General features: G+C 40.1%; 1 protein-coding gene across 6 annotated transcripts in view; it reads left to right on the forward strand.

The window, feature by feature from the left end:
* The window catches only part of triob (trio Rho guanine nucleotide exchange factor b), a 120692-nt gene that overhangs the window by 91104 nt on the left and 12401 nt on the right, over positions 1-17187 (forward strand). For all 6 annotated transcript variants that reach the window (XM_028579925.1, XM_028579920.1, XM_028579926.1 and 3 more), the window contains 5 exons: positions 624-763; positions 1921-2020; positions 5400-5652; positions 15680-15966; positions 16071-16241. In XM_028579925.1, the coding sequence (XP_028435726.1) occupies positions 624-763; positions 1921-2020; positions 5400-5652; positions 15680-15966; positions 16071-16241 (951 nt within the window). The remainder of the gene's footprint in view (positions 1-623; positions 764-1920; positions 2021-5399; positions 5653-15679; positions 15967-16070; positions 16242-17187) is intronic.

A 17187-nucleotide genomic window follows, 5' to 3' on the forward strand; every position in this document is an offset into this window, starting at 1 on the left:
TTGTGGATGTATGTGAATGTGTTATGTGTAAATATGTGCTTTACAGCTATCTGTCTTATTATATAACATCTGATGACCATCTTAATCTTTGTCTTATGTAACACAGTGCCACTGCAGCCTTGGTGCTGCTTGTTGCTAAGTGAAGGAAGAAGAGAAGACAGAGACAAGAATAGTCATATGCTAAATACAGTGTTGCTTTGGCTCAGTGATGTTAATAAACAGAAGGCTGATAACAAGCATCTTTCTGTGGAACCCTAAGTGGAGTATAGGCAACACAGTTGTCGTCATTTCACTTTGTGTCTGAATATGGACGTTTGACTCAAGTACAAGATTGCAGGGATCAAAGCACTCGTTGGATCAGACAGAACTATATAATTGCTAAATTAAACCTGATTACGTTGTTGTGGGTCAACGATTAATTCATTCAGGCCAAGTGAACAGGGCGACAGCTTTTATTTTTCTCCGCTGTTCACATCTTGAGTTGTTGATTTAATGTTCTGTTTGTGTCTCTATATGAAAAAGCAGAAATAAAAAGACCTGGCTACGCTGCTGACATAATACCTGTATGTGCTAGAACCTGTAAAGCTAACCTTTGTCTGACCCAATCATGTGTTGTGTCCCAGGCTTCAAGTATTGAGAACAAGCAGGACTGGATCAAACACATTCGGGAGGTCATCCAGGAGCGAACTGTCCACCTGCGTGGAGCTCTGAAGGAGCCCATCCATATCCCTAAAGCCACCACAGCTAAACATAAAGGCAGACGGTAAGCAAACAGTGTATTAATACAGTGTGTCATCCTGTAAATGTATTTTGTATGTGCAACATATTTTTGTTTTGCAATCATGACATTTAAAACACTGCAGCTGGGCACAGCTTGAATTGACCATTGCAACCATTCTGGGGAAAACAAAAGTGGCACTACAGAGCAAACACAGTATATCAACTCAATAATCTATGTAATAGATTTAGAAAATTAGAAAATGTAAGGATTATTACAGTTTTTTTCCAACTGCTTACACACAAAATCTTTTCATGCCACACGATTTTTGAAACCTCTCACTCAAAGTGCAAAACTACACAGCAAATCTCCAAAACCATAAGCTATTTCTCAGCCTTTCACTCAGTTTTCAATTGCATAAAACACTTTTTTCAAAACACTACACACAATTATCTATATATTATAAGACACGACCAAACACAGCCAATCAAAATGCTACACTTATATAACGAGGAGGAGGAGGAGGAGGTGGAGGAGAGAAAGAAGGAGAGCAACACACTTATTCATCTTATTCATCACGTGATCAACCACAACCCCCCAACACACAAGCCCCAACAAACACACACAACACACACACACACACAGACACACACTTAACACACACACACATACACAGTCTTTATTCTAAAATGATACCTTTGGTTTACATATGTTTGTACTTTTGTTTTCTTGTTTCATGCTACTGTTTACAACACTCTGCTACTCTTACAAACGTAATGTTTTGCCTAATAACTATTTTCTGTTTTACTGTAACATTACATTGTTTTTTACAGTGCACTTTTCAACCACTCTCAGTAGATTACTTTCCCTCTAGAACATTGTAAATGTTGATATAGGCCTATGAAAGACAAAAGAGCTTTAGATTTAGAACAACAGTGTGTACATGGTATATCCAAAAATGTACTATTATGAAAAAAGTGTTTGACATTTGATGCAAATACTTCATATTGAGATGTGTTTATGGCATTTTGAATGCAGTGTTTCATTTTGAAGGAGATGTGAGGCATTTAGCATTTTGTATGTGCAGTTTTGGGAATTGTGTGTAGAGTTTTGAAAAAAGGAGACATAGTTTTGAAAACGTGTGTAAGCTGTTATAAAAAACTGTAATAATAGATGACAGTAATGATAATGTCTGCATGCAGGGACGGAGAGGAGCTGGACAGCCAGGGAGATGCCAGCAGCCAACCGGATACCATCTCCATCGCCTCACGTACATCCCAGAACACACTGGACAGTGATAAGGTAGGACCACACACACAATATCCAGGCTTTCTTCATCCCCAAAATGTTTAAGCAGCACTTGTGATACACCAATGTATTTGTATTTTTTTCATTTCCCTTTACATGCCACATTATTCAGTTAATTCAGTCAGTATGTAGCTAATCTGTCATTGGTCCATATCATGCCATCACACACCAGAAGCTGGTTAGATGCAGGCAACTCTTCTCAAGTTGTTTCCTGTGAAAGTGTTTAATTGTGTTAGGAGGAAGAAACAGTCCATCTGACAGAGCTGTGTGTGTGTGTGTGTGTGTGTGTGTGTGTGTGTGTGTGTGTGTGTGTGTGTGTGTGTGTGTGTGTGTGTGTGTGTGTGTGTGTGTGTGTTAGCTTTACAGTTGCTCATACTGAGCGTAGGAGGAAAGGCCTTCTGTGGTGCTATTACCAGATAAAACTACACACACACACACACACACACACACACACCAGCACACATAGATACAAAAATATTCCCATAATTTTAAGTCAAACTATTTATAAACTGTAGCCGTGGACTCTTACATGAGGTCATTATTTTCACACTTGAATTGGACTTTCCTTAGCTCTGCCTCATACATTTCTGCTGTTATCAAGAAAATAAGAAAATTAGCTTAATGTGTTCACTGTCACTGTTCACTCAACTGTTAGCACAAAGTTCAGCTTTGTGGTTGTTTCATGTAGCATAAAACCAAATTGTAAAGGTGAGGAGGTGAGCTGTGTGCGTGTGTGTGTGTGTATGTGTGTGTGTGCGTGCGTGCGTGCGTGCGTGTGTGCATGCGTGTGTTCATGTGTGTTTCAACACTATCACACACACTAGTTAATTTGTCATTGTTCCCTCAGTTAAGGGCATACATACATCCAAGCATAAACATTTAAAACACACAAACTAACTAACTAACTACAAATTTGCATTTCAATCTCACTTTTTGAATGCTTCTCTCTCTCTGTGAGGACTCTCTGTGAGACTTCTCATTCAAAAGGCAGTGACAGTGGTGTGTTTGTGTTAGTGTGTGTGTCCATGTTCCTGTGTGTGTCTCTTTAGTGACTGACTTGTGTGTCAGCAGCTTCAGCCTCCCACACTCTCTTCACAGAGGATACTCGTCTGTATGCCAGACAGGAGAGGACAGTTTTAAGTCCTCACAGCTATCAATCTCACACTTTGCTTCGTAGAAATATTCCAGCAATTTTGTTTTCTTCTAATTTTCCGGAGGTTTTTTTTGTTTATCAATGGACATTAGCAAGCTAAATTGTGGCAAGACAAGAATGGATTAACCGCTTCACTCCGGGGAAGCGCCACGCAACGGAATCATTTAACCTTCAATAGTCAGATTGTAAGAACCCACAGAGGAGTGCTGTTGACTGTAGACAGCAGCAACTTTTTCTTTTGGCCTTGTGATGTTATTATTGTTCAGGATTGTAATTATCTTGGGCTGTTTTCCAAGGGGAAATATTCCATAACAAGTTAAATCAATTGCACTATTTTCCAGACAGTTTATGCTTACCTATTGAGCAACTTCCTGTTGTGATTTAGGACATTTTCAGTGGATAACTGTAGAAATCAGAGTGCTGTAGAGTTTTCTTGCTCTTTGGGACTTGATCTTGCAATGAGGGAGTGGAAAACAATGGAGAAGCTGGAAGACAGGATCTCACATCCCATTTCGCAACTCCTTAGCTCTCTTGCTTTACCACACTATCAAAGGGTATGTTGAACATTATGTGATTTGCAGTATTTGAAGAAAAGAAAAAAAGCACTACTGTGAAATGTTAACAGTGAACATCTTTGAAATGATCAATGCAATTTATTTCAGATAGGAAGGACAAAAGAAACCTGCAACACTATACATTTCAACACTAGAAATAAGAAACACATGTCTAATTTAAGCCACAGTAAAACTGGGATGTGCAAAGCATGAGATGTGTGGATGATTTTTAGTCTGCTGGGTATGTGGATATTTTTAACTATGTGTCTAAATGTATAAGACCTTTCTCATCTGCCATTAAGTCATATTTGGTGTAAATGCTCACAAGATGATTAGAATCATTTAAGGTTTTTTTAGCTCAAAATTCTTTGCTATAAACATGTTTATATCTTTTTCTTGGACATGTACCATAAAATACATACAAACTGAAAATGCTTGTAGTGTAGAATTAGGTCTGTTGCTAAGTACAGCAGAGGATAAGTTAACAGACGTTTGGACATATGTGGTATTCATTTGCATTTATAAGCCAATTTATTTTTAACTTTGTCCCAGACAATAAGGAATTGTTTATGATTTTGTATTTAATATTTGTAGAATAACAATATTTTTGCACCCTCTGGTGTACTGTTGCTCTATATCCTTTACCTATGAGCACAGAACTTGCTGTGAGCACGGAGATTGAAGCCTTCATAGAAACAAGCTGCTGCATTGTCACGTGTTGAACAGAAATACCTTTGAGAATAACTGGTAAATAAAGTGACAAATTCTGCCTTGTTCCCCCTCTTTCTAATACTGCCTTTCTTCTCATAGACACTTAGATGAGCAGAGTCAGATCAGTCAGACTGACGTTTTGTTCAGTTATGCTAGAATGAGTCACCAATCATCAGTGCATGTGTACTTTAACTGTACAGTGCTGCTGGAGTACCTGTGCTGTTATCAAAGGATGTTGTGTGGGAATATTTGCTTTTTGTTCTGAGAGCCCATTCATCCCATTTAGTGATGTCAGAAGTAATTTTACTGAATGACAGCGGTGGAGGAAGTTTTCAGATCCTTTACTTAATTAAACGCATTAAGAGAAGAAGTGTAAAGTGGCATGAGAAGAAAATACTCAAGTAAACCTCATATTTGTACTTAAGTACAATACTTGAGTAAATGTATTTTAGTACATACCACCACTGCTGAATGGCCATGCTTGTTGGCATTAGTTTATACAGTAGTACCAGGTTCTTATGTTGTCTTTTTTTAAATATGTGTGGCATGATTATTAAAATGCAGGAGAAATTATGTCTTTCTCTTCTTTGAAATTTACAATCTATAGTGGAGCTTGAAGGGATACAACACTAGATTGTCCTGTGTGCTGGTAACCAGTACTGACTGGACGAGATACGTATAAACAGTAGCTTGGAAAATCAATGTTTTCCAATAGGATTCTCCTCCCTCCTTAGTCAATTTAGCAACAATCAAATCACAGTTTATTATTACATACATGCTGCCTGTATTTAGTTTCTCATGATTTTGTTTTATCACTTGTTGGATACAATTTATCCTCACAGATAGCAATGTGGAACCTGCATTCATGCTTTGTGCAAACATGTGAACAGTAGAACTAAAATGAACAAATACAAGCATTTGTTTAATAGGTTTTCACATCTTTCTTCCATTTTAGCTGTCCGGTGGCTGTGAGTTGACAGTGGTGATCCATGACTTTATTGCCAGTAATGGCAGCAGCAGCGGGGAGCTGACGGTGCGGCGAGGCCAGACTGTGGAGGTTCTGGAGCGACTCCACGACAAGCCGGACTGGTGCCTGGTGAGGACCACCGATCGCTCTCCAGCCCAGGAGGGCATCGTTCCCTGCTCCATGCTCTGTATCGCTCACTCCAGGTCCTCCATGGAGATGGAGGGGCTCTTCAACCACAAAGGTAGGATGACAATGTTTTCATACACACTGGCAGTTATTCTGTCATATTGAGGAACATCTGGAGACATCAGAATATTAGGAAAAGCTAATTGGATGTAGTTCATGTTTGGAAACTGCAAAGGTGGCCTGCAGAATCTTCTCATCTCACCCAACAGCTGCTTGTCACATCCATGCACATATGGCCACTTGAAACATTTGGGAAAGCTAATAGGATGTGTTTGGAAACATATCATTGGTGAGCTTCACTTCTCACCAAACAGCTGCTTGGGGAAGCACGTACGTGTATTTCTAGGTGTTGCTATGCAACTGTGGAAGACCCGCTTGAAGCACAGCTCTCTTTTAATGATCTTAAAATAATTTTAACCTTTGAATTCCCAGCGCTCCACAGATCGTATCACTGCCAGTTTTCCTTATATTGTCTTAAACATGCAGCAGCATGGCCTCGATTATAACAAACATGAAGTATTAAACTGCCTTGTGAGGGTGCAACCCTGAAAGATATAATGTCAGAATCTGCATCTGTTATCGAACCCAAAGGGTTTTATTAAGACCAGTCAATAACATGGTCGCCAATGTTTTTTTTCCACAGTCTGTGTGTGTATTTTACCATCACATCAGCTCTGGTTACAATTACTGTCAAATCATGCCCTGCCAGCGAATTAACCCATAATTACGAACACAACAGATTATTGTTGGAAATGTGATGCATGAGATTAATTTTCGAATGTCCCCCAATTTTTAATAGTGATAAAGGGTTATATCCTGCTTTTAGTATCCAATATAAAATATTGTTCTTAATAACAGTAATGCCTTGGAGTGCAGACTTGATAATGATGACTGTGTCTTGTTAACTTCATCCCATCCTTTTGATACTACCATGCTTAAAAGTAAACCTGGACTGAGACTGGGACTCCCTGAGCATGTATTTGGTTCAAGTTCTCTGATAAAGGCCCAATAGCTGGCTCAGGTTACTGTGTGCATCATGTCAGACCCTGGTGCTGTCCGGTTCTATATTCTTGTGCACTGTTGTTGGATGTGCCTCGGTGATGGTGACTGGTTCCTTCATTGGGTAAACTGTTTTCTGCTCTGATATGATGCAATGACAATCTGCTGTCTTACTGTTTCTCACTCAGCCTAGGCTACATGGGCTATGTAAGGCATTGGTCTTGATCTCCTCTATCTCTCACTTCTAGATAAATAAATAGGTATACTATATTTACCTATACCAAACATACGTACGTACATACATACATACATATTGTATATTTATAGATTTTTCTTATGACCAAAATAAACTTGGAAATCCTAATCTGGACAGTGCTGAACAAAGAATAAATATAGCTAACAGAAGGTGAGAGGAAAGGACTCTATACAGAGACCTGACCCTCATTCGACACTTGTCGGTTGTGATATGAGCTGCTGGCATCATGTCTTGACAGAAGTTTCTACTTGTGACTTTCCCTCTTTGAACTGAAAGAGTGGATGAGAGCTGCTTGTTTCTATGGTAATAAAGCATACACATATTTTGCCGGCAGCCTTGTATGAGAAAAGTTTGCATTTTTATTGAAAATTACAGGATACTTGGATTGTACAAACAGGTGCTCACAACTTTGGAATTAGCTGAATGATTTACTAGTACAGTGTTGGAAGAAGGGTAAAATTTCCCAACTACTTAATTACAGTAACTGCAGCTTCACTGTTTCTCATCTCTGTTTTGCTTATAGAGGTTCTTGTTTTATCTGGCTTTCCTTGGTCCCTTGGTTGTGCTTAACCAGCCCTCACTGTTTGTATCTGTGTGTTTGTGTGGCCAATAAGAGTGATGAAAAGGAGCTTCTCACTGCATGGGGTTTCTGTGGCTTAAAAAGGCTGTTGCTGAGGACGAGAAAGACAAGGACGACAAAAAAACGTCTTTGCTACTTTGTCAACCTTTTGTATTTACTGACCAACCATGTAGGCCACTTTGTCAAAAGTTGTGGAAGGGTGACGGTTTAGCGGATTAGTGTTTTCCGGGAAATCTCCCCCTTTCCTGCTGTGTCTCACAAGCAGGAATAATTGACTGTTGGGGGACAATGTCTGTGTCTGGAATAACAGAATAGAGAGGATTCAATGGTTCACATACAGTAGGATTAGCCTGCAAAGTGTATAGCTGGCAGCTGGTTGTCTGCTCTAATTATAGTATGTGTGAATGTGACAGTAGTTCACATCTTAAGTCCTGTGTTGTTCAGCTAGCTGCTAAAACCTATGCAAACCTACACATTCCTGTTGAAATTGGGTTTAGACCACTTTCTCTTACACACTAATCCCATTTTCAGTTTGATTACTGGAATTCCCCCGTTTACCAAAGCATGCAGGTTGATACTCACAGTGCCTCTCATAATGAAATAAATACAAATTTAGTACACACTTAATGTTATTAATAAAAAATGACTCTTTAAGGAGCAGGCCAGTGTATGCACAAGTGTGTGCGTGTTCTTACAGGATAGAGTGTGGTTAGAACGCAGGGAAACACACATACGCACACAAACACACTCACAGTTAAACAGGAAGATCTTTGTGCATCTAGCCTGCATAGCTACTCAGAACTGCACAGTGTTTTCAGATGAAGTAAACATGCCTAGATGTAACAGACTTTAGTAGTTTAAAAAAAACTCGTTAAAAAAGAAAAATGGAGATTCAGAATTTAAGAAAAACTGAAATTTGTAACCAACCACTAAATATTTTCCACTGACCATTTTCCTGTATACTTCTCATGGATTTTATAACCAAGTCTATATTTGTTCTAAGCATACTGCACAACTTGTATGCATGCTAATGCTTGTGAAATATGCACCCGCCCACACAAACTGAGTGGGTGCTCCTACAAAGGGTAATACGGTAGATGTGCTGCATGTTTGCAGACATCCCCTTGGAACAGCGAAGCACAGTGGAGACTTGCCCAATATCCTCACAGCAGCCCACAGAGAGAGAGAGGGAGGACAGGAGATACAAAGAGAGAGAGTGAGAGAAAACATCTTACTCTCTAATGCTGCATTTGACTTTTTCTTTTTCCTCACACTGGACTTTACACTTTCTCTATCTGGGATTTCAGCAACGCAGTGACTAAAACATTTTTAGGTATAGGCATAGGAATTGAAAGTACCTGTGGATATGCTGTGAGGGAATATATAAATTCAGAATCCCAGGGGCGTGATATTTAACATGGCCCGTGGAATTGAGTCCTTAGTGTCTCTAAACCCATTTTGCTCCATGGATTCAGCACAGGGAGGACACTCTGACAACTGCAAGTTCTGGCTACTGGACCTGGGTAGGTCTCTCATTCATGTGCGACACATGAGTAACAACATAATGTGTAGAACATAAGAAACTGTCCTTCTCTTCTGCTTATATCAGGATGGTTTTGCTTGATGAAACAAAAAAAAAAAAAAAAACACTAGTCTGTTTTACGATTCTGTAACAAGAGTTTGATATGGAGATGGTAGCATGTCTATAAATGTCTGTATTTGCTTGTTATGTGGGGATAAAATTGCAAATCTACTTTTTGGAGTGGAAAAAGACAGGAGAGTTTGGGCAGAAAAAGTGTTCTCTTGCTCTAGTTCACCAGTTTGGTATTATTGTTTGTCCTTGTTTGTTGTAGATTCTACGTCAGCTATTTTCAAATGGGTTTAATGCAGAGGACATTCACTAATCAAGTGTGGATTATGTTGTGGCATTATGGCAGTGAAAGTAATTTGGTGGATGCACCATTTATGTGATGAGATATTAAATCTACTGAAATCACATCAACAAGATTATATCTGTGTGCAAGTTCAGGCGGGTGCTGTACAGATGGGGAGAGGGTGTTATTGTGGACCCCAGGGAGAAAAGACAATAATGAGGTCAAATAGAATAGAATAGAATAGAATTGGAAAATAAGGAGCTTCTCACATTTTTTTTCTTTGTCACGTTTTCACTGTTGTCTGTCATATACAGTATGATAAAGCCTTGAAAAAAACATCGGACTGATTTTGCCAGAATATGTAGAGGGTGGTCTCTAAACTCTCCCAAATCTCCCATCCCAACTCCACGCCCTCCCTAACTATGGCTGTTGGTGGCAAGCCCTCTCCAGCATTGTCTACATGTTTAAAGAGCAGCTAGCCGAACCCCTGGAGCTTTCCTACACCCTGCACCTCCACCCCTAAAAGCTTGTCTCCAACCACACCGACTAATGTTTGTGTGCGTCTGTGTGTTTGTACAACTTCTCCTGGGGAAGATAAGGCCACACTAAAGCTGCTCCCCAGGTGACACCTCTGGAATCCCAGGCATGCTTCTGTGGAGCTGTGCAGACTTTTGGGATCACTCCAGTTGTACTACAGCCCCTCCCCTCCGTCCTATTCTGAGACACAGGCACACACACACACACACACACACACACACACACACACACACACACACACACACACAGTCATAAATCTAGCATGTTCTTTGCGGTAGCGTGAATGAGCAATGATTGAATTATGATAGCGTGTCGGTTGCTTGCAGATAAATTAGCAAACATCTGAAGATCCAGTGGAGAGCATCTGGTGGACTCTTGGTGGGTCTCTTCTCAGGGATATCAGCCCACAGAGTTCAACTGAGAGAATAGTATTAGGAGGGTAAATACAAATCTGATTAAAGTTTGAATGTCTACATGCATTTAAGTATGTGTTGCATATTTGTACATGCATGCATGTGCATTTATTATATGTAAACCCATACAGTTTGTTTTTCCCTGTGACAAACACTAATGATACATGAAGATATGAAAGTGTATGACTCCACAGATCATCCTAGTTGTCTCGGCAGTGCGATGCTCTAATGAGTCTACTCACCAATTAACCAGCAAGTGAAGGAGATGCCTCCGATCCAAAATTGCTACAGAGGCGCTAGTTTACTAATTGAGTCAGTGTAATTAATTTAGCAAAGATGAACATATTACTACACACTTTAAAGCCTGTCATAGGGAAACTAGAGAGTTTGGCTTAATTCTCAAAACATTTTGAGAATGTTGACTATATATATATATATATATATATATATATATATATATATATATAGTGTTGACAATATGTTGACTATGATAAAGAGGAGACCTGTACGGTTATAGCAACAGATGCATATATATATATATATATATATATATATAATTATGTATTGTATAATTGTTTATATATATATATATATATATATATATATATATATAATTGTATAATTGTAATAATTGTATAATTGTTTATATATTGGGTATATGGTAATTGGGTATATGGGAATTCTGCATTCGTAATTACAAGGTCAGATGATGGGAGTAATGGAACCAGATCTCATTTAAATGTAAACTTTTATATAAAAAACAATGATTAAGTGGGGGGGTTGGCTCAGTGGGTAGAGCAGGCGCACATATACTGAGAGGTTTATTCCTCTCTCTCCCCTTTCTCACCTAGCTGTCCTGTCAAATTAAAGGCGGAAAAGCCCAAAAAATAATCTTAAAAAAAAAACAACCAATGATTAAATGAGAAGGACAAACTCTTAGCTAGAGTCACCACTGCAAATAAACTACATCCCCATTTTTGTTTCCCATGAGTGCTGTGAGCCTGACCAGCTGTTTCTGAGGTGACACCCAGCAGGGTAAAGTTCATGCCTTCTTGTGTGTGCGTGCGTGTCCCTTTGGTTATTTTCTACTGAGGAGGAATGTGTCAGGGCCGCTGACCCCATGTTTCATCCATTTAGACCCCTGTTAGCATGACCTTGTCTTATCAGAGCACATAGATACCACCAGATGCTTATCTAACTGTCAAAGTGTCAACATTGTAGTCATGACATATGAAGAATAGAAGGTGGAATTATTTGCTTTGTCATGCTTTTCAGCCTAAAGCACCACAGCACCACAATACCTAGTAGTGTGGCTTATCCTGCTAATGTATAATAGTCAAAATTTATGGAATTCTAATTTGAATATTGGCCATTTATTGAGGCGTTATTCCCTTACAACTGGAACCACAAAGGCAGTTATCTCAGTTTTACATTTTGTATTTCAGTATTTGAATGCCATTCAAAGGGAAAAAATCTGTTGTTTTTCATATTTTTCTGCTTAACTTGCCCCGCAGCCTTTGATGTAATAGCTAAGACGTACTTGCTTACAGCAGGGTTACATGTGAGATTGTGATTCTAGTGCGTGTCCAGGAACCACGGTCTGTTTGCTCTATGTGAGGGGCCCTGACTCCTGTGTCTGTCTCTCTGGTTCATTCCCTTTAAAAGTGTCCACCTAGGTGTTAAATTATGAATTTGGTTTGCAAGTAGTTGTGCACTGTGGGTCATCAGTGTTGTTGGCCACTTGTAATAAAAATAGTAGAAAGGGACCTGGTTTACATTAGGAAATACTGTGAGAAATCTTAAAAAAGAGTTGTGTAATGCTTAAATGTCCACTCACAGTTACTACCCAAAGTATTCAGGACTTTAAAAACCTAATATTTCAAAGACCCCCTCAGCACCTTTACCTATAATTGCTCTTAGTATGAATAATATTATACATTATACAGAATTCATTAAGGAAGGTTTTAATATTCCTTGGAGACCAACAACAATAATAAATGCTAAGGGGATTCTGTGTCATCAGAATTACAGCCTAAAATAGTCTCCATGATTGTACCCATGACTAAAACATTCCAGGGCAGTATCGTAACGAACATTTGTGACTCTGGTTTACATTTGGTACTGCAGGGGAGATGGTGGCGGCAGGTAAATCACAGCTTCCCTAAATTCTTTACTAAACAGTGAGTTTGCATGTAAAGATCTGTGCCAACGAAAAAGGATTATCTTCCATCAAATTGCCCTCAAGCAAGATGGATAACCCCTGCACCCCACTTCTTATCGTCTTTAAATATGCCCTTTGGGTGGAATTTATAGATCTTCAGAGCAGTTCAAGCTTCCCCTTCCCTGGGAGATGCAACAGTATCCGTCTGACTTTCTGTCTGGTAAAAAATAAATTGCAGGATGAAAACAGGATGAAAAGATGTGTTCTCACCTGCTCTGCCTTGACTTATTCACGGTATTGTTCGCCTGACTCATGGCTAAGAAAATCTTGCACGAGGCAACCTAAGTATAGCAGAATCAGTGAAAGATCATGACTATTATCGCTCAGGTTATAGTGAAGATAACTCCAAATGTTCTGGGCTTTGTCAGAATGAGATGGTGAGAGCAGTCTCAAATAAGATGGCTTCAGGGTCTTAATGGTGTGGGAGATACTTGTTATTCTGGGAACTGTGCTTTCTTCCTCCCTTGCATGCAATGTGAGAACACATGCTTCATATCAGCAGTGTGCAGTAAAAATGAGTCTCCCAGAGGCTGAATGACTGACACGCATGTTCACATGCAGATGCGTTTATACAGTGTAGAAGTGAAGGCAGAATTTCCACACCTGCCATTCATAAGAGCCATTTAACTTGGACACAGCTGCATCTTTTTAACCACTTTTATAGCTAATTGATGGAGAGGCTGAAGCCTGAATCTCTCTAACATTTTACATTTTAGTCAAGCTGCTGCAGAGTATCCTCAAATATAGATCACTAAGTTTCTCAAAAAATCAAATCTAATTGTATTCTTTTCTACATTTTGCTTCGACTCAACAATTCATGATGTGATGCAATAGGAGTAAAGTATCGTCCTTGAGTCAACTCCGGCCCCCATAGGAAAGCACTTGTTTTTGCAGTCATGCCTTCTCTGGAGATCATGATCATCTGCACAATGAGAACATCATCTCCTGAGATCTTCCTGCACAAAGAAAGAATGATCTGATTTAGTTTAGCTACAGCTCTGATTAGCTTTGCATGTTAAAGGGATAGAAGACTCAGTCAATCAGTTTAGGAGCGTATTGAGAGACTTTTAATGAGAACTCTGTGTTCCTGGAATGTGTCCCAGTCCTAGTTTTTGATAGATACGTAGTAAGAGGTACTCTCCTCACGCTTGGGTGATTGCCGAAGCTCTTCAAAGTCAAATCTAGAGGGTTATTTTTCTTTGCTCTCATAATGGCAGCAGAGTAAGGGATACTCTTAAATCATGTTACCTTGTTTTGAACTATGAGGTCTTAGAGGAGGTCTTGTCCAGGGAATGATGTGTGGTGTCAGAGTTGGGCTCATGTTGCACAGTGTGAGAGCACACAAACAAATCCAACCTCAACATTATCATACAAAGCAGCAGTGGATTCAGGCTGTCTGAGAGGCAGGGGCGTAAAATAATAAAAAGGGCACTGCATCACGTTTTCTCCACTGGAAGGGCACTCCGGAGGGTACTTCATCCCATTTTCTCCAATGGAAGGACACCGTAGAAAGCACTTTTGCTGGCATTTTTTCGAACATGGGGGGTCTGAGTCCAGTGATCCCAAGACTTTTTTGTCAGATAGCTTGTTAAGCCATTCAAGAGGTTTAATTTCTTCATTCAGTAGAATGCAGCAGCATTTTCAATGATGGTAAAGAAAACTAATGAGGGAGTGTCATTCATACCTGCCAACATTTGGTTTTCAAAATCCAGGAGATTTGTGCGGGGACGTGGTCGTGGTGGGGGGGTGGGCACTGTTAAGTGTACTGACCCGCTGTGTTTTAATGTACTGAGTAATGTCATTTTTCCCGCCGTGCGCTATATTAGAATCAATGCGACATACCTTACAAAAAGCGTGGAGGTTGTCGATATGACTAGGTAAGATGCATGTATATTGTTGCACCCAACATTGTTGAAATTTACAGCTATATTTCTTTGCGGGAACACCGCCTTCACCTGCCATTTTTATTGGCTCGCTTTCAGGTCTGAACTTTCCACGAAGTTTGCTTCGTGGAAACTGCGCAACTGGGTTATAGGTTGTCAGGTTGAGGTGACAAACGGGTTGAAAATTGTATATGGTGTGTGGATTGTGTGAATAAGATGTGTTTAATACAAGATCTGGCAACAGGTCAACATTAGACAAACATATTGGTCCGATTAGGAGTTTGGGCCATGCAAATTACGGGGGGAGTTTCCGGGGAGAAATAACAAACCGGGAAGGGTCCGGGAGATAGGGCTAAAAAAACGGGAGAATACCGGGAAAAACGGGAGTGTTGGCAGGTATGGTGTCAGGGTAATGTAGGAGAAAGGGGGTTAGGCTAAAGATAGGATGGATCAAATGAGCAGACTAGTAAGACAGATAGAGGGATGGATCTTTGAAGCATTCAGACAAAGCCTCAAGCATCCCTTTATCCTGTCTTTTTTTTTTCCATCGCTCCATCACTAGTCGAAGAAGAGCTTTCCTCCTACAGATTCCCTAAGGCGCCTCCATCACTGTGAAAAGGCCAGCCTGCCTACTGCACATAACACATACAAACCCTGTACAAACAAACAGAAGCACACGCATTGTTATCATATACGCTGTTTTCCCTCAGTGTTTCTCACTCTATGCAAACTCACATATGCATATATGGTGACTACATGTAAAATGTTGTTTATTGTTTGTTACACAACTTGAATACATTAACTACTGATGAACAAAGCTTCAGGCTTTACAAGCATTTCTCATGTAATCTTTTTACAGCACCAGACATTAATCAAATGGGTTAGTTGTAATTACTGTAATTGTTGGGGCTTTGTAAATTGTAAATTATAGAGTGTTGTCTAGACCTACTCTATCTGTAAAGTTTCTCGAGATAACTCGATATAACTCGTTATGATTTGATACTATAAATAAAATTGAATTGAAAATTGAATTGAATTGTGTCTAGGTTTAGTCCCTGAATTGAAAGACCTGTGAACCAATGACAAGAAAAACCACTGCTGTTAGTATTGGCCAACTGATTGGAGCATTTTGATTCCTGACTACACCAAGCAGTGACATCATCAGATTGTCTTAATTTAGAATGACTAATAGCAAATTCCAATCTTGTGTTTTGATTTTTTTGGTGCGATAATCCCTTTTGTGTACATTAAAATCACAGACTATACTTGTGATAATAGCAATATCAACCTTCTCTTTCTTTTCTCCTGTTCACCCTTAGACACCTTGTCTGTATCCAGTAACGACGCCCTACACCCAGGCTCCAGCCAGACGCTGGGTCCTCACAGCTCACCAGGACCCAAACGTCCTGGGAACACCTTACGGAAGTGGCTGACCAGCCCAGTGCGGCGGCTGAGCTCCGGCAAAGCTGATGGCCACGTCAAGAAGCTCGCCCACAAGCACAAGAAGAACCGGGAAGTTACAAGGAAGAACATGGACACAATGGCCGGCTCGCAGAAGGACTCTGACGACAGCGCCGCCACGCCACAGGACGAGACACTGGAAGAAGTAAGAACAGATAAAGCAGTGGACAACCGACCCTGCCAGATCATTCAAAGAGTTTTGGTTCCGACCTACCAACTGACAATCATTGTTCTCCTCTCTGTCCCCAGCGAATGCGTAATGAGGGGCTGAGCAGCGGTACCCTGTCCAAGTCTTCTTCATCAGGCATGCAGAGCTGCGGTGAGGAGGAAGGAGAGGAGGGGGCCGATGCCGTCCCTCTACCTCCACCTATGGCCATCCAGCAACACAGCCTGCTGCAGCCCGACTCCCAGGACGACAAGGTTGGTCACGCAGGGCAATCTCAATATATTTAAAATGGGCCAAACATGCTTTGCTTCATCAGCAATACGGTGACACACAAATACATGTATAAAATGTTTAGTCAATTAACTGGGGGGAGGTTTGCACATGTGTAAGATAAGATAACACAGATAAGTGCAAGAACACAAAATAAATTCCTGATGCAGAAAGATGAACCTTTTGAACTTTTACACTTGTTCATTTCAGAATTGCTAATTCCTTAAAATATTTTATCTACATTAATCTTAATTTAAGCAGAGTTTTGTGTTTGGTTCCATGTAGAGGTCCACACAAAGCTTACAATAACTTTTACTTTGGCACTAATAACCTTTCTTGTTTTTCTCTTATTTCCTTGATGGTTGCATGTTCCTCCCATCAGCATTACGTTGATTTTTGTTCTGCTTCTCTTCTTTCCCAGTTTCCCTATCTCTCCATGTAAACAAGCCACTCCATCTCCACTTTGGATCCTTCTTTATTGAACTTTTTTCTTTTTCTTTCTTCGACTAAATGTCATTCCTGTGGAGTGTAATTGTTCTACTGTTGCTGAAGTGGATACTCCATCCATGTGTTGCTGCAGTTGTGAGGTGTTTGTGGGACTAAATGGTAAATTCCCATTAAGTCTGGTTTTGAAAAGTTGCCTTTTAAAACGTTGCCTGCTGCAATGCCTTGGACTGGGCTCTGTTGCAGAGGCAAACATTCTCTCCAATGGAGTATTAAGCAACAATGTTTGCTGTAAATAAGTTGTTTGACCAATCATGGCGCTCGTGCTTGAAGAGCAGTCCAATCCTAGAGCTTGCCATTGACCTAAACCCTCCTCATAACTGTTAACCCTGTTGACTCCAACTTGGCCCCAGTTAACCCTTTTATTAGGGAGATCACACCCACCAAGTCCTTATTTGGACATGTGGAATATCGGGGTCCAAACTC

Source organism: Perca flavescens, chromosome 6, assembly GCF_004354835.1.
Source record: "Perca flavescens isolate YP-PL-M2 chromosome 6, PFLA_1.0, whole genome shotgun sequence".
Taxonomy (NCBI): domain Eukaryota; kingdom Metazoa; phylum Chordata; class Actinopteri; order Perciformes; family Percidae; genus Perca; species Perca flavescens.